This window comes from Calypte anna, chromosome 7 (genome assembly GCF_003957555.1).
Source record: "Calypte anna isolate BGI_N300 chromosome 7, bCalAnn1_v1.p, whole genome shotgun sequence".
In the NCBI taxonomy this organism is placed as follows: Eukaryota; Metazoa; Chordata; class Aves; order Apodiformes; family Trochilidae; genus Calypte; species Calypte anna.
In genome coordinates this window covers 10,550,020-10,576,244 of record NC_044253.1, presented here as the reverse complement: position 1 = coordinate 10,576,244, position 26,225 = coordinate 10,550,020, and the positions used below count along the sequence as shown (strand labels likewise).

Sequence of the window (26,225 nt, the reverse complement as noted above, 5' to 3'; positions counted from 1 at the left end):
CTTCCATGACAGTGCACATTCATAATGCCTGTACATCAGAAATTTTAATTTCAAGTTTTTAGAGCTCTGATTGACATAGCCAAGTACAGCACAAAGAGCTGTATTAAAAAAGACTCCTTCCTATTTCTTCTTCTTTGCCTCTCCTCCTTCTGAGAGAAGGATACATGTTACAAACTTGCTCCTAACTTAGATTTTCCATTAATCATACTTCGGGAGAACTAACTTTCTAAAGATGAAAAGGACACAATTGAGAGGGTGTAACAACTTCCTGTTGAGATAAAAGTGAACATAGATGCTCTCAGTGCACACACTCAAGGTGCTTGGGAACCCTGAGATCACAGCTGCTTTATGCAGTGTGCAACCAGTTTGGCCAGGAGAAATATCAAATGGAGTAACAGTCTGAGCTGCAGGAAGAAAACTAAATTAGTTTGTCTACTAATGAATATTCTTTCAAATTTTCTCAGCTTTTTTGTGTTTAAAAGACTAAAATTTATTGTAGCTTGTCTTTAATCCATACCATAATCATTGTTTAAATATTGCTTTGCTTCTATACTGTATCTGCTTGTCAATATTTAATTGTATCATGTTCACTTTCATACCATCAACCTGATTTTGAATCTGAACACAAATAGTGTGGAGAGTAGTAAGAAATCCAGGCCAAGCCTTAAAAGCATTCTAAATCACTGAAGTCACTATTTAGTCTAAATTTCCTTTTTTGAAGCAGGAGTGCCAGTTGGCACCTTCTGTAGTACAAGTTGTCTTCATACCTTTTTATTGCTCCATTACCAGTAACTGAAATAATCACAGAACTGCTCCACTGTACAAGATATGGATAGTGTCCTAACTTTGGAAAGTGTTCATTCAAGCAGCTATCCATGGAAAGAAATAAAATTCTTCGAAGTAGTAAAACTTGAGACTTTTGTCCTACATTGAAACTTAAGGGGCCAGCACCAAGAAGCACTTTTTTTCTAGGAAAAAAGCCACAAGCAACACTGCAGAAGAAGCTGTCTTAAAGTCAGGTCCTTAGACTGCTGTCCCATATCCAAAGACACTTTCCCTGAAAAAACATGAGTCATGAAAAACAGCATTCAAGCACTGCTAAGTATGCAAAAGAAACACAAAGGTAGCAATACCATCACCTTTCTGGTCCTGTAACTTAAAAACCTGCCTATTCTTGATGTTGAGATCTGGAAAATCCTGTCAAGGAGAACAACAGGCTGGTATCATTCAGACATCTGTAAGAAAATAGGACTTAAAATAGAAATGTAGAAAAGAATAGAACTGTGATGTGGTTTTTTTTGTTTGCTCTCATCTGGAACTCCACTTCCTTGACTTCTTTCAAGTACAACGCTCAAAAACTGAAAATTGAGTTTTCCCAGTTATGAGAGAAAAAGGATTACTTCATGTATTTTATAGGATCTACCACATACTGCATTTCCCATGTGATGGCTATATGACCCTGACTTATCAATTGTCATTCTCAGTGTTCCTGCAAAGCTGCTCTGCTGGTAGCTTTTCCCTGGCCTCTACCTGTGGAACCTTTTGCCCACGTATGCTACCTGCAACTGTTCTCCAGGGAAGAAGAAAAAAAAACAAAAACCAAATGCAAACGAGGACATTTTAAATTTATCCTTCAATTCAGCCTTCTGTACCTGTTTTGTTCCTCTTGCAGAATACTTTCTAAGTTCAAGCAGCTCCACTTCCACCAGTTAAGTTCCTACTTCTAGATTAAATTGGATTAAGCAGCAATGCAGATGAATAACAAGTCCTGCCCACCTGTTTCTTTAATATTGACTCTATGGCTTGCACACCTTCACAGTGACCCAAAACAAAGTGCTAATTGCTTTAGATGTATAGTCATAAACAAGGAAAATAACTGCACCCAAAAGTTGAATGACAATGAAATCAAAATCTCAATCACAACTGTAACTGATTTTGAAAGCTTCTCTCAATGTTGTTTTTCCTGCTTCAAAAAAGCACACAAAACCCCCATGCAATTGTGTTTTATAATTTAATAAAAAACCCTGTATTACTAACAGCACACTGGTTTCTTAAACAGTTATCATCAAGTGCTGTTCTAAAAATTAATTTTGCAATTAAAAAGTATAAACCTAAATCATAATTTAAAAATGGCATTTATAGCAGTTATTTCAAGTTGTAAACATCACAGAAAGCAGCACCGTAGCTTAAATAGGAACCAATCCCATCCATAATTAAAACAGCTAGGAACAAGTCATTTCATACCAAAGCCACAAATATTTGTATCAGTACCATACTTATTAACATACTTCAGAAAAAAAAAATAATCCCATTTGTTCCCTGCTATTCATCGTTTCATAATGCTGTTCTGTAAAGTTCTTTGTAACCTAGCTATGTTGGCATCCAAGGCTGCTAAGCTGTTCTTAAAATCCTCTTCATCTCGAGAAGTAAATGTTGAGAAAGAGGATGCACTCCATTCAGACTTCCCTGATATATCATCAAATGAAATGAAACTAAAATCAGCTATTCCACTGCCTTTTTTTTGAGAAACCTCTTTTGGAAACAGTGCTGGTACAGGAGGGTAGGTAACAGTCTGAGGTTGGTTTGGTTTGTCTGTGAAGTCTTTTGCAGCTCCATTTGGAGTGGGGTTTGGCCTCATTTGGCCTTTGTCTCCTTCTGGCTTCACTTTATCCCCTCTAACTTCAAGTGTGTTTTCCACAGTGACTTTCACACTGTACCCAGCATTTAATTTATCCGTAACAACCGAATCCTTTGCAATCTCAGAGTCATTCTGCTGCACCGAGTTTGAGAGCTCACAATGGTAGTCCAGCATTTTACAAGCTCCTCTACTTTGGGGTAGCACACTGGTTCTTTCGGAGACTGGTATCTGTTTTTTCACAGCACTGCTAGTCAAAGGAATATAAAGAGTCTCATCCAACTTGGTTTGCTCATCTAGTAAAGTACCTGAATCACTCCCTGTTTCTGCATCTTGCTTCAGTGAGGTTAGCAGTTTGGGAGTTGATGTTACTTCTTCTGAGAATACCCTGTCTAGTTTACTTCCTTCAGCAGCCAGCTTTTCATGGGCTACATTTTGAACTTCTAATTCTCTGCTTTTAGTTGAGAACTGAAGCTCTGTATCTGTCAAAATATGATCAGTTTCTAGTTTTTTAAGGTAAGTCATTACTGAAGTATTCCCAGGATAAGGATCTGGTTGCATCTGCTTTTCATGGTCTTCCAAAAGAGACTTCGAGAGACTTTTTTCAGGTTTGGGTCTAATATTGTCTACTGTGAGGTCAGACAGAAGTTTGGCCATGCTGCCCTGCAAGGTCCTGTTAAGATAAGATTAATCAGATTAACTCTCTTTTTTAGCAATATTAAAAAACCCCAACAACATAGGTTTATCAATCAGTATCAATAGATTTATTATTTATTCTGCAGCAATTACAATTCTCCTTCAACATCTTGTCATAAGAGGTAGCATAACTGTGAACCAATTCCAACTTTCCTGAATTTTTCTTCATCTCTGAGAAATGTGACTATAAAAACCTAAATTAGCAACACCAATTTTAAATTAAAAGATTATTCTTAATTTACTTGATTTGAATACTACAAAATAAAGTGACAGAAAGAAACTCTTACGAAGTATAGTTATCAAAATCAGTAAGGATTTTTTTCAGTAAAAGAAATAATTCATTTTCTGCTTGCCACATCAAAAGAAATGAACACTTAAATTCATCCATATATAAAACATACATACATACTTGTAATAAAGCATCATTCTACTACCATCTGGTGGTCATTATAGTAGTCAATGTGTAACATATCTAAATTTCTACTAAAGAATCTAAAGCACTGATTACAAATGCTCTGCCACTCCAATCAGTATCATTTAAAAACAAGGCAGACAACATCTTGACTTTTGTGCACATCATGTCCAAAAAAATTTTATGTATATACCATTTTGCATGTGCAAAGAGCTATTTAAGTGTGCCAGTTTGCCACAATATTCATAAAAGACCACGGTGAAATTAATTGACTAGTAGTTTTAAAAAAAAAATTTGAGTAACAGCATCTTTATTCAATGGTTCAAGGACTCCCACCCTTACTCATAATTAATATGTGAGCATAATGTACTTCACTTGTGTGTACTGTTAAAAAAAGAACTGCTCGTTCCCACAGGTTAAGAGGTAGTTTCCAAATTCTATGGCTTCCAGGGAAATTATCAGTATGTTTTCAGGTCCAGGCACTTCCCACGGAGCTTCTTATTAGCAGTTCTGGTATTAAGAATGAAAACTTTGCACACATGCACTTTGCAACAGAATTACAACAAGAGACCTTTTAGCCTACATGGCCACCTACCACCAGATACTAACATTACAATAACTCAAAGAAGGGGTCAGAGGTGGAGGGGTGGGGGAAGAGAAGCCCGATGTTGAGGCAAAAAAAAAAAAAAAAAAAGCTTAGCCAACAGTACCTGGTTAACTCCCGCAGTCTGTTAACTTCTGCGTCACGCTGACGCAACGTTATGCCCAAAATCTTGTTTTCTTTCTCTGAAGCTTCCAGCTTAAACTGCAGGTTTTTCACATTGGATAATGCCTCTTCCACTTCTACAATGCCAAGAATTTGCCTTTATTTCTCTTAAGATTTAAAACACTAGACCAAGAATAAAAAAACTCAAAACACATACCAATCTTGAGCTTGGTGGAATGAATGTCATAATGCTGTTTGTTTTCAAGCAATTCTTCTTCTTTACTTTGAATATCTTTTGCAAGATGTTTATTTTCTTCTTTTTGGCATTCTATTATTCTAAGTAGTTCTTCATTTTTAGCTTGCAGTGACTCAAGGCCTTTCAGTGATTCTTGCAATTGACTCTGGAGCATCCTATTCAAGGACTGTAAAGAAACTACTACAGAAGGTAAAACACAAAAATATTTCATGTGGTACAGTTTGAACTTCTAAATCAAACTCATTTTTTAAAGAACTTTGGCAATATGAATTTTGCTTACAGAAAGCAGATGGTTACTATTTTGGAGTAGTAAGATAAAAATTCAAGCTTTCTTAATCATCTAATAGGTCATCTTCAATTTAAGAAGCACATAAGGAAAAACAATCTGCTTGGCAGCTGAGGAGCTCAGTTTCACTATGTGGACTCCAAGCAGGCACAACAATCTGTGCAATTGCAGGTGCATGGCTCAGTTGCCACTAAAGGCCACAGTATGTACTGTTATTTTTTAATTTCCATATCTAAATATATATGTATCTATATTTAGCAAGCATCATACTCTTAATATTTACATTCATAGCTGCAGCTCTGTCCAGGTGTTTTCTCATTTCTTTCTTGATCCCCGAGTTGCTGATTTAATATTCTTAGTCTCCTAATGGTGAATAGTGAAAAAGTACAAATTCAGAGAGTTCAAAACTATTTTAAATTAGTTTGGCAAGAAGTTGCTACTGAGAATTAAATGTCACAGAATGTTTCAAAAATATAAAAGTTTTAATAATGCATTTTTCTTACACTACTGTATTTTTTCAACACAAAAGACTATCTACAAGTTCTGGAAAATATATTTAACAGAATCACAAAATTGTTGCAGTTGGAAAAGACCTCTTAATCACTGTGTCCAACTGTCAACACTTCCCCCAAATCAAATACATATATCAATATCTGTATCACTCACTCAACCATGTCCTGAAGTGCCTCATATACACAGCTTTTTAAATACTTCCAGGGATGGTGCTTTCACCACCTCCTTGGGCAGCCCGTTCCAATGCCCAACTACTTTCTCAGTAAAGAAATTCTTCCTCAGTTCCAGTCTAAACCTCCCCTGGTGCAAGTTCAGGCCATTTCCTCTAGTCCTATCATTGTTCACTTGAGAGAAGAGGTCAGCACCCACCTCCCTGCAACCTCCTTTCAGGTAGTTGTAAAGAACAATAATGTTCCTCAGCCTCCTCTTCTCCAAACTAAACATTCCCAGTTCCCTCAGCCTCTTCTCATAGGGCTTGTGCTCCAGACCCTTCACTAGCTTGGTTCCCTTTCTCCAGCACCTCGATGTCTTTCTTGTAGTGAGGGGCCCAGAACTGAACACAGCACTCAAGGTGTGGTCTCACCAATTTCATTCTTTTCTGAAGTGCTACCAAGTTATGTATTTAAAAGCTCCTCTGAAATGAAAGCCATTTTTGCTCTCATTCTTTTTTTATACATAAAGAAAATAAGAAGGCTAACTATCTTGATACTAGTTTTCAGAGAATACAACATTTCAGTCCCACTTAGACAAAGGTCTAATCACAGTGCTACTGAAACACCACTATGATCAGCACTGTGTGTTAATTACCAATTTTTCAACTGCACAGACTTTCCAACACACTTTCTGATATACAAATACTGCTCAGACAAGAATGGAAGCACCATCACACACCATAACAATTCTACAATGTTTCAAACAGTTAAAGATGTTTTAAAGGCATTTGAAGCAAATACAGCACCACTGATGAGTTACTAACCTACGCAGCTGGACATTTTCACTTCTGAGAGGCTGTAAAGCCAGTGCTATTTCAGTTTGTATGCTGGTACTTCCCACCACAGCCGGGAGCAGTGATACGCAGTCTTCTAGTTCATTCATCAACCTTAACATTTCTGAATCATCTGCAAGAGGTAAGGAGAAAAAAGACCCCATAAACATATAATAACCCTGCCATGACAGTCACATTTATATATATGAGATTCCACAAAGTGATATATCTATAAAGTGATATAACAATACCTACTTCGTTTTCAAGAAAATCTCATCTCTATTTTGACTACCTATTTACAATTTTTAAGCTTGACTATGGAAACTATGCCCTAGGGTCCTGGTAAATCACAACCCACCATCTCTCCAACCAACCTTGGTGGGATTGGTACTGCAATCTGTCTAAACTGGCCCCTTTCTCAGGGGAGAACACTGTATATTCAATGAGAATAATCTTTATCCTAGCTGTTAAAATACCCCCCCAAAAAACTGTAACACTTACAAGCTATTAAGTTGTGGAAAATCACTCTAAGATGTCATGTGACATCTGACAACTTCCAGAAACTGAAGCACTCACTCATCTAATGCAGCTCTTAGGTATTTGTAGGTAATCACTCTACTGCACAACGGCAATGTCCTCACCTCGATCTGTTATCAGTGCCCTCAGCTCTCCCAGAAGGTATTTTAGAGTCTTAATTTTATGGGCTGTTTTTTCTGGACTTTCTTTTCTAGATTTTAGAACATTCTTCGCAGAACTTGTCCAACAGCTTTTATCTCTCACCGGGGCTGTATCAAGTACATTCAATTCATCTTCTTCACTGACTGTGCCCTCACTGTGATCTTCAGAAGTGTCATCCTCCTTGCTACTTGAAGCATGGTGTTTTGCTGCACAATGATGGTGCTCCTGTTCAGTCCTGACATTCATAGTTTCATGTGACTGTAATAGGGCAAGGTAAGCTTGCATACATCTTATCAAATCTGCTTCTTTCACCTGTTGCTCATGGTTTGGGGTCATGTCTCTGCCAGAAGATGCTGGGGTGAATGTAGCCACTGTAGAGTTACCCAATGCACCTGATGCTACACTAGGAAAAGCCAATGCAGGCTCTGTTTGTGCAGCAGTGGCAGGAGCAGCAGACACCACTGGGCAAAGCACAGGTCCTCCCATCACTGGCACGCCTTCATGGCCACCATCTACAGGAACATCCTGTGTAAAGAATATACACGTTGAACAAAAAATTAAAGTGGATTTTTTTATCCTGTTAAAAAACCCTGCCAAATGTAAAAGCAACTACCACTCACTGATTGCATAATTTTTCAGTTTGTTAAGGAGTATTTAAAATATAAATCTGGTTTAGCATGCAGTTCTGTTAAATGCTACTGGCAACAAAAGAACACAGTTCTTCAGTTTTTCTGTAAAGACAAGACCTTGGCAGTGTTTTGTTTTGGGTTTTCTGCTTTATGAACCTGCTTTATGTTCCTTGAATTAGACCAGAACAAGAAAGAAAAAAAAAGACACCACTGTTACCTGTAAATATTTTAGGTAGATGAATTCCTTATAGTCAAGGACAGCACTAACTATACATGGACTGCCTGCAGATGGAGGGTCAGTCTACAGTCTTACAGCTTCAAGGTGCAAGCCCTTTACTACATCTACCAAGGTGGCAGCTGGTACCCTCCATTTATTCCATTCTATACCTTAAAATACACAGGTATTTCAAAATGTGTCTCTAATATACAGCACCTGAAGAAATAATCAACTTCATAATTATCACAGAAAAGATGAAATATGGTTTCTTTTATCAGCATCTGTTAATGATCCTCATGTATGCTACTGAGAATGTAGTTTTTAACAGGAAAAATAAAGCCCTGCACCTTCCGTGTTAGTTGTCCATTACAAAATTCACTGTGCAGAAATAAGCAGTCAGTTGAAATGCCTCTAATTTCACTTTTTGGTGTCTATATGTGTTTTAAAGAGCAGATTTTTTTTCTAATTTTTTATTCTGTTCATCACTATAGGTTGAAATGTATACATTATTTTCTTTAAGGAAAATTATTACATAAACCTCATACATTTAAATAAATGCATCAATAAATAGGCAGTGCTAATTTGAAATGTTTATTAATAGTCAGAATCAAACCTTTACTTACTAACTGAGTGGATAAGGGATTAGCTGAATACTGCAGGGGCAGAGCTGATGTGGAGGAAGGCAACCGATAACTAAAAGCTGTAACATTTTGACACCCTAAAAGAAAACAACACTCACATATCAGGACAATTTGGGGTAAAACTCATCCAGTAAAACAGCAGGCTTTACATTAATAGTTCTACTAACCATGATTTGAGGTAGGAAAGTGAGTTACAGCAGGAATTTGGTTACTGCTCCGTGGTGGCTGGTCAGTTATCAGAGACATCTGAGTCTGCACATGCTCGCACACTTTCTGATGCATCACAGGAGAGTGTTGGCTGCAAGGCACATGAACTGGTTGAACCATCTGATTCTGGGCTGAACTGGGAAGTTCCCTCTCAGTAGGTGTGGTGGATGAGGCAGGTTTCCTGTGGGATATTTGCACTATGGAGAAAGAAAGAACAAAAAGCCCAGCTGAGGTGTCTTCTCGATCTACACAAATACATTCTGTTGTGAAGCACAGTCTGGCAGATTCCCTTGAAAAAGAAAACCAAAAAAACCCCTGTGGCTTGCAGTTCCAGTCTGGTTTTCAATCAGCAGCAAATTAATCTATTAATTATTTTCTTTCAGACAGAGCAACCTAACCCAGCTGGACAGACTGCTGTCCAAGAAAGCACAGAGATTCAATCCAGAAGATCAGTTCCAAAAAAGCAATTCTTCAATCTCTGCTTAGCTGCTTCTTAAGCATTTAGTCTGTTCAACCTAAGAACCCAAATTTCTTGTGTTGGGTATAATTAAAACTCTGTATTTTTACATGCTGGAAAGATATCAGCTATGTGCTCACCTTCTACAATTCACAAATTAGGAATTCTGCTACACACTTGGTCTACAGGCCCACTTGTCTACTACATTAAAAATGAAACAAAAGAAAAGGAGTGGAGAGAGGGAGAAACACTAATAAAAAGTGAAATATTTCAACTGAGCACAACTCAGCTTAGAGCACTCCATTTACCTTTCTATTCAAGTCCTCTGGCCACTAAACCATTTGAGTTTTTATTATTTATTCCAATGACTTCTTATTTCCAGAAACTGATCTTTGAGAAAAGCCTGGCTAGACAGGACAGTTTACCTCTATGTATGCCATTCTCCACACTTCCTACCACCTAAACCTAATGATGTCAGCACACCTAAAAGCATTAAACTTTCTTCCTTGTACATGAAGCTCAAGCATTTGTCAATTTTAGCAACTGTTTAGTAAACATTTAAGGCCTTTTTAAATGGCAGTGAGTTATGTCTACATCCTTTTGTGGACTGAGCCCTGGATCAACCTCTAACAACAATTTTCTGAAGCCTTATTATATCTCAGTAAGTTGAGGAGTCTCCCAGTGTTGTTTGAGAATACAAGCCCAAGAGAGCTTGCTTACCAACTTCTTTTCGGATGTGGGCAGGAGTAGTGGATTTTTTCACCCCTTTCTTCTTGGGAGCATTTCCTTTGGTTAGCAAAGGCTTGGAAGTAATTTTAACTGAAGTTGTTTTCCCAGGGTGTTTGTGGATGGTCTCCCTTCCTAGTATTAGTCAAAAGAAAGACTAGTCAACAAAATAAGTAAAAAATATTGCAAAAACTACAACTCTAAATTAAATTTTCAGTAGGTACAACCTGTGGTTTCATTTTGTAAGATATTCTTCAGTAAAGCTGCACAATGCCCAAGTCCATTTTGAACACCATCAACCTGCACAAAGAACACCGCAGTCAGAAAATTAATATAAGTTTTCTTTCAGCAAATCAAGATACTATTACAGTGGTGAGTGTTCCCCACTCTGCTACCTGAATAACAACTGACAACTAGCAGAACTATATCATTTTCCATGTATTGCTTTGTAATTACCTCAAAGTTTGCATGCATCCAAATTTTGCAAAAAAATCCTAAATTGCATTCTTGCATACACATCCATTTGCTGAATTTTATATTTTCTGTGGGGGGGGTTTTATTCTTATTTCCATGTATAGTTAAGATATTATCCACAGACTACTTGTATTTTGGAAAGATCTGACTGAGAACCAAACAGAAAACAGTGCTGCAGAACTGACTCCATACAACTCACACTTGTCAGCACAGAACCTAACAAATGCAGCCAGACTCCTGCCAGGGACAGCTCTAGTCCATACACAGCACAGTTGTGTTTGTAAAATATATTCTATGCTTTAATGAGACCTGTCAAAAACCAAACTCATTACACACAAAGCCAATCTGCACATGTGCAAGATGCAGTACAGACACAGCTAGATTCCAGGAGCTAGTTCTAGTCCAAATGCAGCACTACCTAAATTAACTGTTTTTCTTCTATTATTCAAGGCATTACAATTTTCTTTCTCTACAGATAATAGAGATAACTGTACTAAAAAGTCATTTAATTACCTGATTGTCAGAGTCAGTAGAATTAAGATGGTATCCAGACACCCCATCCACATTACATCCTTTTCTAAAGGCAAACCTGAAAGGGTCAAATTCACCATTTATTCTAATTCCTTAACATGAAAAGTAAAAAGTTCAATTTTATTCAATAAAAGCAAACTAAAATAAATTCATTTTATCAGAAACAAAATATCTTCCTCTTTCTGAAAACTCTGCATTGATGCAACCAACATGCAGAAAGAGATAATCCTGTTTCTACTGTGAACATTTATATTCAGTTTGTGTCTGTCTATTTGGAACCTGTCTGTTTGAAGCTTTTCAGCTAGAAATGTTTTGTCATATATACAAAGAATTTTTGTCTACTTGTTAAGTATGACAAGCATAAGGTTCCCAAACGCTCACTATACACTCAGTCTTAGATAGTACTCACTATTAGTGAAAAAACTTACTGTTTTCTTCCATTTGTAAATTTAGCTGCTCCCGTTAGCCTCCCAGACGACAGTGCCTGTTGGTTACAGAAATATACTTTGATTTTCATGAAGTACTTTCACAACATGAGTGAAGACTACCATCGCCTGCTAATTCTGAGAGCTGTCACTGAGTCACATCAGTCAAAAGTAATTTACAGCCCTCAGAACAAGGGAGGGGGATCCACTGCTACCAACAGGGCCTGAACCTTGTAATTTTCGTTTCACAAAACATTCCTTTACAGCGTGAAGGCAACGTTCTACAGCTACAGTAATTCGCTTAATGACACAGTCCAGGGCTGACAGAGAAATACTTGAGACAATACAGGTACATTAAGTTGAACATGAGCCAACAGTGTGCCCAGGCGGCCAAGAAGGCCAATGACATCCTGGCCTGGATCAGGAACAGCGTGGCCAGCAGGTCCAGGGAAGTGATTCTGCCCCTATACTCAGCTCTGGTGAGGCCACACCTCGACTACTGTGTCCAGTTCTGGGCCCCTCAGTTTAGGAAGGATATTGAGGTCCTGGAACAGGTCCAAAGGAGGGCAACCAGGCTAGTGAGAGGACTCGAGCACAGACCCTATGAGGAGAGGCTGAGGGAGCTGGGGCTGTTCAGCCTGAAGAAGAGGAGGCTCAGGGGAGACCTCATCGCTCTCTACAACTCCTTGAAAGGAGGTTGGAGCCAGGTGGGGGTTGGTCTCTTTTCCCAGGCAACTCTCAGCAAGACAAGAGGGCACGGTCTTAAGTTGTGCCAGGGGAGCTTTAGGTTGGACTTTAGAAAGAATTTCTTTACGGAGAGGGTGATCAAGCATTGGAATGGGCTGCCCAGGGAAGTAGTGGATTCTCCATCCCTGGAGATATTTAAAAAGAGACTGGATGTGGCACTCAGTGCCATGGTCTGGTAACTGCAGCAGTAGTGGATCAAGGGTTGGACTTGATGATCTCGGAGGTCCCTTCCAACCCAGCCAATTCTATGACTCTATGACTTCAGACCGAGCTCTATAAACACACACCTGAACTGAACTAAAGCAGCTGCTCACACCACGGCTCCACCCGGGTGGAAGAGCTGAACTGGGAAGCTTGCTGGGGTGCTCCTTACTGACACGCACACACCCGCTGAGCCCATACCCAGAACTGCTGGGCCGAACCGGGAAAAGGCAAAGCGCGTGAATGCCGGATCCCCCTCAGCTGCCGTTGGGCCGGACCGCCCAGCTCCGGACTGGGCAGGGATAATCCCACCCTCCCTCCGCCCAAACCAGGGCTCTCATGAGGCCCTTAAAGAGAGGGCTGCGACCTCTTTTGGGAGGAAAGGCCCCGAAAGCCCCGCTCCCCAAGCCCCCTCAAGTACCCCTCGCCACACGCACCTTGCAGGGCCGCGTTGCCCCCGGCCTCGCCATGGCCATGGCTCCGGACCCGAACCCCGACCCAGACCCGAACCCGGCCCCTCCGTCGGGGCGTGCGTCCCGCACCGCCCAATCCCGCGGCTGATTGGCTGAGGGACTGTCCGGCCGTTACGGAGGGGCGGGGCTTAACGGCCGCCGCGCGGGCGGCAGCGGGAAGGGGAAGGCGAGGAGTTGCGGAGCGCGGACGCGGATTGGCGGAGAAAGGGAGCGAGGAGCCAATCGGAGGGGAGAAAGGGAATGGGCGGGGCTAAGGCGGGCATAAAGAGGGCGGTGGGGCCGGCTGGGTGTGTGCCCGCCCCCGCCCCCGCCCCCTCGTGGCTGCCCCCTCGTGGCTGCCCCCTCGTGGCTGCCCCCTCGTGGCTGCCCCCTCGTGGCTGCCCCCCATTCCTCTCAGGGCAGTGCGGTCACGCCTGGGTCCCAGCACCTGCTTCTCCACTTAATAAGACAAAAATCACCTCAGAGATCTGTGTCTCCCCTCACGGCGTACTGACTGCTGCCTTAGGCAATCTTTCACAGCTGCGAGAGCTGTGGGGCAGGGAGTCTGAACTCCTTAAATACATGGAAAAAGGGCCCTTGCAGATGGATGAGCCACCCTGAAAAGATAATCGGGACATGGGAGTGGGGGACTGTTTATAAAACAGCCCCATGGCTTCTGCTTGCTTGTACAGTCCCGGCCCTGCAAGTTCTCAGGGACACAACAGGTAAAAGGAGGCTGGTAGGAAGTCAAAGGGAACAGCTAAAACCATCGAGTTCCTTGTTGCTCACCCTGGTTTTAGTTAGTGGTAAATCTTCTCTGGCAGTGCCTGGAAACACCCATGTGTATGGATTGGAACAGACTCTGCCTCAGGTTCCACACACAGAGGCGTATTTAGTATTCTGCATATCTGTACTTACTAGTTGAATAAATAGATCTTCTGAAAACATAGCATTGAAAGCAATTGCATTTACTGAGGCTGAAAATGTGCTTACATTGCTGTGTTACTAAGAGTACTATAGCAGAAGTGGATATAAATAATCAGCATCTGTGCTCTCCCAGTGAGTAAATTGCATTGTGATTAGGTATTTTTTAAAAGCTATGTTGTGAATATTATCCTGTAAAAAAAAAAAAAAAAAAAAAGACTGCTTCAATTTTCAGCTGAAAAATTTAAGATCACTGCAATAGGAGAACAACTGAAGGAAGGAATATAAACTAGAAAAATGGAAGAAAATGAAAAGTGCTTAAAAAGATGTGTGGCAACTACCAAACCAGTGCCAGAAACATTGGTATAGTTTTTTCTTAAGATGGTTTATGGAAATGTCTGGATACATTGAACTGATACATAAGAGTGCATAAATTTAAATAATGAAGGAAGAATTATCCCAAATTGTTTAGCAACAAGTAACATATATGAAAAACCCTGATTTCCCCCTGAACCACAATCCTATCCTTTGATTTGATGCATTTGAAGGCAGACATTTCATTTTTTCATCAAAAGGAAAGGATACAGAAGGCTAGCAAGTTCCATTCCTGTCAGTCATTTTGAAATGATGGATGAAAAAGCACTATTGTCGTACAAATGATTTTTAAGAATGCAACTGTGAAGATGGAAAAAATGTGTAAAGAATTCAAGTTCTTAGGAGGTCACAGATTTCCAAGTGGTCAGTCTGTAAAGAAAAGCATGAGGTGCTGTGACACTTGTGATAAAACTACAAGAGTTAGCAGCCATGTATTCTGAGCACAGAGTTATTTATTAGAAGAGTTAGATATTTTTAATGACACTGGCTTTCTTAATTGAAACAGTTTGGGAAATCACTGAATATCTCTGGACCTGTCTGGTTGTTACAGTAAAATGTTGTTTTTAAAAGCTTATTAGTTGTCTTAAAAACTGAAGTGCTTTAATGTCATGTGCTGCATTCATACACAATATTATTATTTGCACTCATGATCAATCTGTGTTTCAGAGAGAATAATAAGTTCCATTTCATTGCATTGCATTTCATTAAATCAATTTAATGTTTTATTCATGTTTGACACATAGCTAACATTACTCAAACTTTTCCAGGGGCATGAATTTGGATGTAGGTTTGCTAAGGCCAGGTGTGCCAGGCCTTTGGGAAAACAAGCTGTGGCAATCTTCCAGGTTCCAGCACTTTTTAGTGTAGAAACAATACTAGGGGCAAATAAAATAATAATAATAAAAAAATCTGAAAAATGAAACATATATAAAAGTATAGTTATGAGTTGTCCTGAATAGATGAATGGGACTTCTTGGATTTTCTTTATTTATCTCAAATTTGAGATTGTGTCACGTCTGAAGAATTGGTTCGTATAAGAAATAGGAACTATATTGCTGATAATGAGAAAGAAGAATAAATTATTTTCACAACACTGTACAATGGTGTCCAAATAGGGAAACACAACAAAGTGTGAAGAGGGCTACAATAGTTGAACCGAGGTTGTTGTTGAATTATCTACAGGGGAAAAACTTGTTACAATCTAACTGAATATTAACTCTACTGTGACAGAACACGCCCTCTCTTAACAGTGGGTGGCAAATTTGGCAGAAAGAATACAGGCAGGATCAGTGTAATACAAGACAGATGGAAAAGTCCCTAATCATTAACTTGGGAAGAGCTGCCTGAATTATAAATAATTAAAACATACATGTGATTTCATTTGCAATCTTTGTGGTAGGTGCTGTCCATGTTGCATGAAGCATTACTGAAAATAGCAAATATCTAATTCTTGTCCTAAATAATTTACAGTTTAAGTTGGTGAAACAGCAAACTGCATACCAGAGTGGCTATACTTAGTAATGACAAAGAAATACACAGCTTTCAGGTACCAAACATTTTTAAGAATCTCAGATGAAATAAAACAAAGGTCTTCTATTTCAGGAAGGAGAGAAAGCAAGCAAGATGAAGCTCACAAGGAGGGGAGAAGACATTTGTCAAACAATCCAGTTTCATCAGAAAATAGGGCTTTTGCAGTATCTACCTAGGAAAAAACAAACCACGTTTTCATTCAATGTAAGTTCTGAAAGTTTCCTGCTACAAGTGCTAGCAAGTTCCAATAATCTAATTAAGTGCTAACATAAGCATGGGTTACAACCAAAAAGATCTGTGCACTTTTTTGGGACTACTTTTTGGGGAGTATGTTAAGAGCTTTTCTGAGACAAGAAGACAAGAATATAAATGATAACTGGTTGTTGCTTAAGGCTATTTTGGTAGATGCCCAGGCACCCATGAATCTACAGCTAAGAAATAAAACTATGACTTTTCTAAGCAAAGAAGAATGAACAGGGTTTTTTTGTTCTTCTACCTATACTTCAATCTATAAATAGTAAGCAGAAACAGGAGAAGATGAATCATAGTAAATATGTACTTAAGAATATTTCGTTTGTCAAAGAGAGCCTTAAGGGATGTCTTGCTCACAGTGGAAAATGCTATTGGAGGAAGCAGAAATTTCGTAGACAACTTTTCAGTTTGATAGAATAAAGATATAATGAGGAGATTAAGCTGGATATTAGGCATCCTAGAACTCTGATGCTATTTTTAAAAAGGTTTGAAATAATCTACAGAGGGCTCTACCAGATTTTTAATGTCTCAGTCAGAGATATGTTTCAGTTCAGTCCTATGTGACTTGCATTGAAAGCTGCTACAGGACTTGCTGCATGGGGGGCCCATGATGTATGTGGTTCAAAAGGCCTGTCATCAAATTTTGATTTTGTGATGTATTTGGAATGAATGGTTACATAAGCCATGAATTTATTCTCCCTAGTATGTAAATATAGTGGGGAAAAAATCAAAAGAACTTAGCTTTGGCCTTTCTGTCCCCTTTGAAGTGAAGTACCTTATGTAAAGCAGATTAAATACTCTTCACCTCGAGACTTGTCACAAGGAAAAGACCATAATGGTATTAAGTTATGACTCGTAGGAACCATGACTAAGATCAGAGCTGTTTTGACTTGTTTGAGCTGCTGACAGTTGAAATACCAACACTGTTTTCAGAAAGCTTGGGACCAGCTGCACAAAGTTCTCATAGCTGAACTTTGAAATCCACAAGATGGCGCCACGTGAACGTAAAATTGTAAGAACTGCTTCTAAACAAAACAAAACAAAAAGACTCGCCATTCCCTTAAAATGATCGATGCACATTTTTGCTTAAGTAACATTAGGACAATTCCACTGCTTTTGCATAGAGTGTTTATCAGGACTTGTCTTTTCAGGTAATCCTTCTGGCAGGAATAATGTTTTATTAGTGAAAGTACGTGTATGAATATAGTAACTTTTGACTTCATGGTACTATTTATTGCTTTACTAAATATAACATCTATTGTGTTATATTTTTAAAGTGCCCTTTAAAAATGCATCAGCTATTTTCACAGTAAGTTTAATAGCAGATCTAGAATCTGATGGCTTTAGGGGAAGAAACATCTCTAGCAACAGATAAAGTCTCAAAACTTTTCTCATTTTCATTCTAAATAAGAAAAATAAATTAAACAAGAGAAGAACAGCACATAAATCTAAAGAGAATTGATTCTAATTGGAGAGTTTGTCCAAAGTTCCCCTGAGGCAGGTTTGGATTTAGTACTGATGATAGTATCAAAAAAAAAGGGTCAATGAATTTTGTACCATCAAGGTTAAATCTTGTAACTTGTGTTGTTTGAGGAGCAGAATCAAAGATAAGCAAGTTATAATTTCTGAGAGACTTTTAAAATAATATACTTCTTTTGCAAACAGCCAATAGAGCTTTGTTCATGAATTTCTGCTTGAAGCTTCAACTTCCACTTGAGCTGTACCAGATCATTCCAATGACCTCAGGAGGTCCCTTCTGAGCTAAATGATTCTGTGATTCTCATTCAGAACTTTTTTTTTCTGATTCTTTTTCTTCAAGAACACTCTTGATTACCTTGACTTCAGTGTGTTAATGTCTGCTCAACACTGGTATTTGGGATCAGAGAGAGGAGTCCTTTCCTAAGATCTGCAGGTGAATCAATCACACCAATACATCTTATTAGTCATGTCAGCATAGTAACTTGGTTGTCTTCCACTGCTAATAGAAAAACACAAATCCATTTTCCTTTCTCTCTTACATGGCTTAAAAAATTGAAGAAACACATTTAAGTGCTGTCAGAAGTATCTAGATACTTTTCTGAATTTTCTTGAAACCCAGTGTCAGCATTAACTGATAGGCTTCCACATTTTTGGTTCTTGAGGTTGTGCAAGAAGACTGCAATCTGTTTCCCATACAAATTGACTACCAGTTGCCATTAAATCCAAAACCACTACCTGCCCTTTGGTTTTCTTAGTAACTGAAACCACATGTTATGCTACTAAGTTTTCCTCATATTATTGGGTTTCTTTGACAGAGATTGCCCGAGTATTAGCGAGTGGTGAAAAGATGCTGATCCATTTCCTTTGACACAATAAAGTTTGCTCCAGTCATCTACAGACACTACACAAAATCAGAGTGAGTGAAGAATAGCAAGACAGAGCCAGGATATTTTTCATCAATCATATGTGCTGAGTGACACAGGAAATAAAGGAAATCTTTTGGGCTTACCCTTATAGATACAGCACAGCATTACAGAGACAGATTTAGCAAATTGTTAGATGCAGCTTACAACCTTTGTCCCTGTCTCTCCAGCTGTCTTCCCCAGTGCTCAATCTGTTGTAAATTGTCTGGAAAGGAAAAAGCTGGAAAAGAGCCTACTTCAAATATTGTAGCTTCATCAGTCCCTGAAAGAATATCGTTAAAGTCATTCCCTTTTTCCTAAAAAAGATTTCTTCCTGACTAAAACTGCAGCTGGGTTAGTGGTTAGCAGGTTAAAACATGTGATTACTCAGTCTCATATTTCAACATAAGCAGTAACTGAAAATCACAATATGCAACCTATTCATCCAGGACAACATGAAAGTGTGAATAAACTTAGAACTCAAATCAGTTTATACACCAGGGCTAAAAACTTAAGCCACTCAATTTCCTCAGTAAAGCATCCAATATTTGTTACACTCCTAAATGAGTCTTCTGGGAGATTCAGTGTGTCCACCTAATGCATTGAAGCTCTCCCTTCCACCCAGAGGTAAGCACAAATGAAAAATACATCACAGGATGCGATTCTATTTTGCCTGCACTTAGAGGAAGAGATAGTTTTCTGTAATCTAGTATCAGCCCTTAAATACTTGAATTTGTCTCGACCTATGCTCTTGTTTTTGAAGTGTGCAGTGAAAATTAAGGGCTAGATATATAGGGAGCATCAGTGAAATCAGAAATTACCTGGGCTCCTGAAGCACACGTTTGGTGGGTACAGCTAAGAAAGACTCCAGAAAAATCACTCCATAAATAAAATGGGAGTAAGAAGTGGAAGCACATAGTGATTACAAGTTATAAAAAGACCAGTAAAATTAACAGTGTGAGTACAGGATAATTTCTTCTGTGAAACCTGGAAGGATGTTAATATTACAGAAGTGTGGCCTGAGTTGAATTTTAAATTTGTTGGTGGACATTCGTTCATGCATATTCGTACTTTGGTAACAGTGCTGACTTGAGTGAGCAAGTGATCTGAACATGAATATCTTCAGGGCCAAAGGAAGCACAGCTGAAGAAATAATCTACTTTCTACTATATAGAAACAGCTAATATATTAGTATTCACCATCCATAATATTTACATTAACCATATTTATGAACATAGAGGTGTAAGCAGAGCAGATTATCAAAACTAAAAATGTAGTCAGTATAATAATATTACCATAATAATTATTTTTAAAAGTCTATGGTTTTAAATTATCAGTGTCCTATATACAAGCCCCAGAAATGGGGGAGGTATTTCTTGCTGTATGATCCAGGCCTAAAGAGCTCTGATGTGATGTCTTCCCATTCTATCCTAGGCACCCTTCCTGTTGTCTCAGGGAACACCACCACAGGACACACACATACAGTAATTCAGGCCCATATATCATCAAACTTAAGATGTCAAAATAAAGAAGGCAAGACTAAATAAAGATCATCTGATCTCTCCTGTTGCCCCAAGACTGAATTAGAGTTGTCTGTGCCCATCCTGGATGGAGTTTGTCTATCCTGGTCTTGGAGACCTCTATCCTTTTCATGTGGCATTCTATTTGCCACAGCCTGAATGGCCCTGACCAGCCTCCCCTGGAATAACCTGCTTGGGCACAGAACCCTTATTTCAACCCAGCCCAGGGTTTCAGTCCCTCCAGCAGCAATGCCATAGGCTGTAGCTCCACCAAAGTCCTACTTTGCTTGGCCATGAGCCCCCCTGATCCCAGTCTGCTGGCTGACTCCTTGGAGCTTGGACCTGCCTCATCACCAGGGACTTGCCTGCTAACCGAGGCTCAGAGCTGCCCCCCCTGAACTGATTCCTTGCTGGGGGCAGTGGGATAGGCCCTGGCTGGTGGGTCTCTGCCCTGTGGCATTTCCCATAGCTCCTGCCTTTCCCACCCTGTGGCCCCTGCTTGTACTCTGATGCTACCACCTCCCTGAGCAACCTGTTGCACTGCTTCCCTGCAAAACAGTCCTGGTCTCAGCTTAAATCTGTTGCATTTTAACCTACTGTTTTATTTTCCATGAACTTGAAGAGCATCACTTCCCTTTCTTCTTCACAGTAGTGTTCTGAAGATTTGAAGAAAATTACCATGTCACCTTTAATATTCTCTTTTCTATGGGAAACAACCTGAAATTGCTCAATCCTGCCTGTATAATGTGTTTCATGAAATTTTAGTTATTCTCATCTACAGTCTTCAGCTGATACACATCTTTCTTGAAATATGATGCCCAAAACTGGACAAAACACTCCAGCTGAGACCTTACCAGTGCAAAGAATAACAGAAGGATTACATCATCTGTCTATAAATTCTACTCCTGTTTATAGTACTCAGTAAAGTGTTTTTCTCTGTTGCAACAGTTATGTTGTTAGCTAATGTTGAACTTGAATTTCACAATAGTACTCAAAATTTTCTGCAACAGTGTGAGCTCTCCTTATTTATATATAAATTGTTCCTTATGTTGTGTGTACTTTTGCTGCATCCTGACTCACTGTAGAAATGTGCACATTCCCTTATTTCATTTGCTATCTTCTTTCCACAAGACTCCTCTACTTTTTAAAATATGCTAGGAGAATTTTTAATCTATGTTTCATCCTCCATGTTCTTGGGATTAGAACCTGCTCCCTTTAATCTAGCCACATGTAGCTGCCTCTATCCACTTACTGTATCAAATGCACAGAAATTTCAATAGTAATTTTGAATCAATGTTAACACTATAGTATGATGAGTGAGTTTTGTCAGAGGACATTTTAAAAAAAATTTGGTGTGTTACATCTGGCATACTGCTTGGTTCTGCCAATTTAGGGTTGCTGCTACAGTGGATTGGCTTCAGAACATGTCAGTGATTCACAACAAACCTTGCAATTAATTGTACATACCATGCTTATGTAATTTTTACTTATTATTGAATATTATTTTTTACCAATTTGAGGGATTCTCTGATATTAAAAAAAATGCCAGAATCTTCTGCCTGGAAAATTATGATCTTTGCTTAAATGGCATTTCCTATCTTTCTGATGAATTAGGTAAAACATGGGCCTGATGCTACAATTCATTTAAAATGGAGTCTCAGCAGGGCCAGATATACAGCTGATGTAAATAAGTACAACTCCATTCACCCCAGCTAGGAGGCTGACCTATATTCCCAGTTTAGCCCCTGGGATTTTTCTGAATCTGATCTTATCAGAGGCCTAAGTATTTTTTTCTCTTTTCAGACCCTGTCCTAAAGCATTTGAAATAATCAGGAAACTTACTATTTACATAAAGGTAACCTTGGGATTTTTTCTTTAAAAAACGAACAATAGCACTGAAAGTGTATCTTTATCTATTCCATGAAAGAATCTAGGATATGACTGAAAATAAACAAGTCTCAGATATGACTCTTTAGGCCTGAGACTACATCAAAGGATGCAAATGACAGCCTGAAGGTAAAATGTTGTCTTCATCTTAAATTATTCAGCATAAGTAACGAGCATTAAATCATCAATATGGCTACCTTCACCTTAGCTATTTTATCTGAGAAAAACAATTATTGATGAAAAGTAGACCTTAGTCAATGAAAAGCATTTACCTTCTAAAAGAGGGTTCTCCTAACCTGATTCATAGGATACGAACCATGCTTCACTTTTTCTCATCTAGATCCAACACAGTCTTTACTTGGAAAGTCTACTTTTGATCTTCCTTTTCATTTTAATATTTCTCTGCTCAAGTTCCCAACCAATCTTTTTTACTTCTACTTTCGGAACTGCCATGTAAATCCTTCAGTGATACCCTCCTCATCATATTTCCATAAACTTTGGGGCAAATATTTACAAAACCTTTCTTAGGACCTGGGTCATATCTCTTTTATGGAAGAAAGATTGTAATTAAATCACCTAAAAACCACTGCCTTCCATTTTTCCCAGCCTTGTATGGGAAGTGACTGGACATCTTTTTCTATCTCATGACTGTTGGTTGTCTGATGAGACATGAATTCTGTCATCTCTTCCTAGTGAACATATTAGCATAATTTATGACTCCCACAGCAGAGAAGACTGAAAATATAAAGACTTGGAAACAGATTTTTCTTTTTTCTGAGTCATATTACTGCTGAGGGACGTTGCTTGGCTTAGGCCAGGGAAGCTTGAACTCTTGGCATCCGTGCTTCTCCACATGGAGAGACATAGAGGAGCTATATAGGAGAATTTCTCTATAAGGTGGGTTCTACATCCTCTGCCCTTCTCCAGCAGCTTAAATTGCCTGTCCTGACTTTAAACTCAGATGTGCTGCAATGTTTGTTTTATCATGGGTCTGGCTGTCTTGTGAGCTCTGTGAGTCCTGCCTCATGTGGATGAGGTCTCCTCAGGGCTGAATTAGGCTAAGGTGACTTCTTATCTTGGACATGCAGAGCATGACCTGAAATCCAGAGACTTCTGGTTTCAAGGGATAGAAGGGCTTAGGAAAAGAGTGGGAACAGCCTGCAAGTGTATTTCTCAGCAAGAATATGAACCTGTGTGTGACTGTCTGAGGGGACAGCAACACAACATGAACCAAATGCCCAACTGGGTTGTCAGCTTCTAGAATTGTATATTTGTATTAGGACCTGGTTTATATCAAAATACATATTCCAAATACTTGTGTATCCCTCAAATCCCCTGTTTAAAATCATTATCAAATCTTGATTAAAATCAAGTGGAGTTATTTTAGGCAGACAGCCTAAAAGCCATAACTCCAGTAGGTCATTAGAGCTACAAAATGTAAAATCTTTCCAAGGGAAGGCAGGGTCATGGTAAAGTCTGGCTCCTGCCCATTTACACTGAAAAAATACATAATCTTATTCTTAAACCAACAAACAAAGATGCTACAAGTAGCTCTATAAATTTTATTATTGCCTCTATTATTTATTTATTGCCTCTATAAATTGTTTGGATGCTTCAGTCAAAAAATTTGAAATGGAGACCACCTTAAAGGACGAAGAGTTAGAGAGTCAAGAGTTCTGTACATACCTTCTGAATTGTGTTTTGTCTGTATATAGCACAATATATAAACTTATTGATGTAGATACCTAGTAAAAGAGAAGTGTAAATAATAATTGTACTAATCTGAATAAGGGATCACACAGTAAGTAGAGCAGAACACCTGCAAAAATTGAACATTTTTATAATTATTGGAGTTGAAAAACTTAAAAGTTTTTAAAGCAGAATACTATCATTCCTGTAATATTTCTTTTCTTGCCTGTAATCTTCCTGTAATCTTGCCTTTTTTTCAAGTGCCAGGAACTGTGCTGTATGTAGACAACAGAGAGATTTTTCTAGTGATCAATCCTAAATAACTTCCAGGGAAAGCTAGCAGTACTTCTTTGTGTCGTTTTAGTGTACAGATGAAATAGGAATGGTTATTTTATTTTTCTATACAAGTTTTTTTTTCCTTCCTTATGCTTTTGTCTAAAATTGCATCTTGGCATATCTTTCAAGGTCAGGAAGTGCAGATGAGATAGCCTGCTGCTTGCAGAAGTGAACAATGTAAATATAAAACTCCATCCTTTCAAGCAGGTTTTTTTCCACAGATATGAGAAACCAAATAATGTTGCTGAATTGTTGTTCACCAGAATATGCTGATCATTTGGCTTTAGCTGGCTGAAGTCTGCATAGAACTGGTTGTGGGCTTGCTGAGGATCCTGACTGGAGGTCTCTCCTCTATGTAACTGTTTCAAGTTGTGAATAGGCTTTATATGTCCCAGAGAGATTTGTTGCTAACCAATTAGCACTAATAATACTACTTTTTCTTTCTCCTTGATGTTAGAGTAGGCTTTTGTACTTGAATGTGGTGGGAAGAGGATGGACATCTTAATTACTGAGGGCTGCAGCATTCTGCCTTGCAGGAAACTGTGGGAGGAATAAAAAAAAAAAGAGCAAAATTACCCCACAAGAGAAAAAAGTAGAAGGCAGACTTCTCCTTCATACCACTAAGACTTTTAAACAAACTGCAGGAGGCACTGGCCTCAGCAGCAGTTGGACTTTGTTCTCTTCAGGTTCATGCAGCACCCCTTAAATAAAAGGGCATAGGAGCTTGGTATAAATTAAAACCAGAAGACTGGTTTTATCTTCTTTGTAGACTCCCCATTACACCTGGAAAATTAACATCTATCTCTGGGCTTCCTCGCCTTCAGGTTTCTCAGAAAATATTTGAGAGTGATCTCAAAGTATTCACCCTGACTGCATATACCTAATTTTTTTTATCTAGATGTACACAGTTTTAAACTTACTGCTATCTAAGCTGGCTTTAACAGGCAGGTAATTTTAAATCATGCTTTGTGTTCTGTAATAAGGTAGACTGTAACAACACCACCATCGCTTTTCATTCTGTTTCCCCTTTAAGACATATTGTGATATAGCATTGCCTCAAGGTTGAAAAAAACCCACAGCAATAATCTGTAAGTATTGGACAAACTGTCAAGGGAGCTTAATAGCATTCATATCACTGCACAAATGCAATAGAACATGGGAACAGTAACTTTTTTTCTGTAGACTGCTAAGAGCAGAAACAAAGCTTATGGAGAATGAATGAAATCAATCTGAGAAACTACAAATATAGACACTTATTCCAAGAGAAAGTTAAATTAAAGAAGTTTTATCAATATTTGATTAAATAATCCGCATGCTATTTATAATAATTAATGTTTATATTTTATTATTCTTTGCTATTATTTATTAGTATGCAGAATAGTTCAGAAACCTTTTTTAATAGGAATGTATTTAAATAGTCTATAGAGAAACATGAATTCTCCATTTGGCATAGCACAGTGATTTTACAAGAAAAACAACAGGTTAATAATGATGAGCAGATCAAGGTGTGCAAAGGAAGCATCTCAGGAAGCTGCTGTGTGGAAACTGTTCCCACTCACAAAAGTCAGTCAGCAGGAGGTTGCTATGGACATGCACACTGTTTGTGCTGGGAAAACTCTGTCTATGCTCCTTTTCCCCCCAGTTTTCTCCTGGTGGTTCCCCACTTCTTGTCCCCACATGACAAATCCATGTTTTGATAGGAAGGTGGCCACAGAAGAGGGGCTGAACACTCCTGCATGGGCTGGAGCACTGGGATCATTTGACAGAAACAAAATAAAAGTAAACTGCTTGGGCAGTGGTGCCTGCTGTGTTTGTATCCTGTCTCTTGGAAAGAACAAATAGTCTGTGGAGATATGGGAGAAAGACAACACAGAGGAGCTTGCTGGTTTTGCATCACCACATCCTTAAATAGAAAGGGGAGAACTGAATGCTTATTTTTTTCTTATTTGTATCCATAGCCAAGGGAAACAATAGCCTTGCACATACATATATTGCATATATTGTGTGCTCTTGAACCTTAAGAGGGTGCAACTGGATACTGAACACACGTTTGAAACTCAGATGTTTCCATCTTCATTCCAAGGATACATCTTTCAGCAAGCCTGGGAGGTATAAATCAGTTATTTACCATAAATTTCTTGCTTGATCTTGTTTCTTTGCCATCCAATCTGGCAATTGCTGCCCAATGGCAGCAAAATTCATTGGGGTGTCTCCTTCATAATGCAAATTTTTCATTCCCTAATTCTTTGGTACAGGTGGGATGACACAGGGATGCCATGTAGCCATGGCTGAAGTGAGGTGTGCTCTCACTCATGCTAAATGCCCTTTCTAGCCTCTCTAGCCACCTGCTGCATCACTGGCTGCTCTGATACTTCTCAGGAAATGAAAAAATGGAGTTATGGCCTAGTTGCTGGATTTTCTTATTTCATAGCCCCTAGGCTTACCTGAGTGGCAGTG

At 38.9% G+C, this 26,225-nt stretch overlaps 1 protein-coding gene across 1 annotated transcript; it reads right to left on the bottom strand.

Moving 5' to 3' along the window:
• Positions 1-2,149: 2,149 nt before the first annotated feature.
• Positions 2,150-12,904, bottom strand: CCDC14 (coiled-coil domain containing 14). The gene is given in 14 exon segments (XM_030454392.1): positions 2,150-3,308; positions 4,454-4,586; positions 4,667-4,885; positions 5,275-5,354; positions 6,481-6,622; positions 7,131-7,692; positions 8,230-8,245; positions 8,641-8,731; positions 8,822-9,058; positions 10,039-10,179; positions 10,272-10,344; positions 11,032-11,107; positions 11,478-11,533; positions 12,860-12,904. Coding segments are annotated over 14 exon segments (2,847 nt in total). The 5' UTR covers positions 12,899-12,904; the 3' UTR covers positions 2,150-2,326.
• Positions 12,905-26,225: the final 13,321 nt, after the last annotated feature.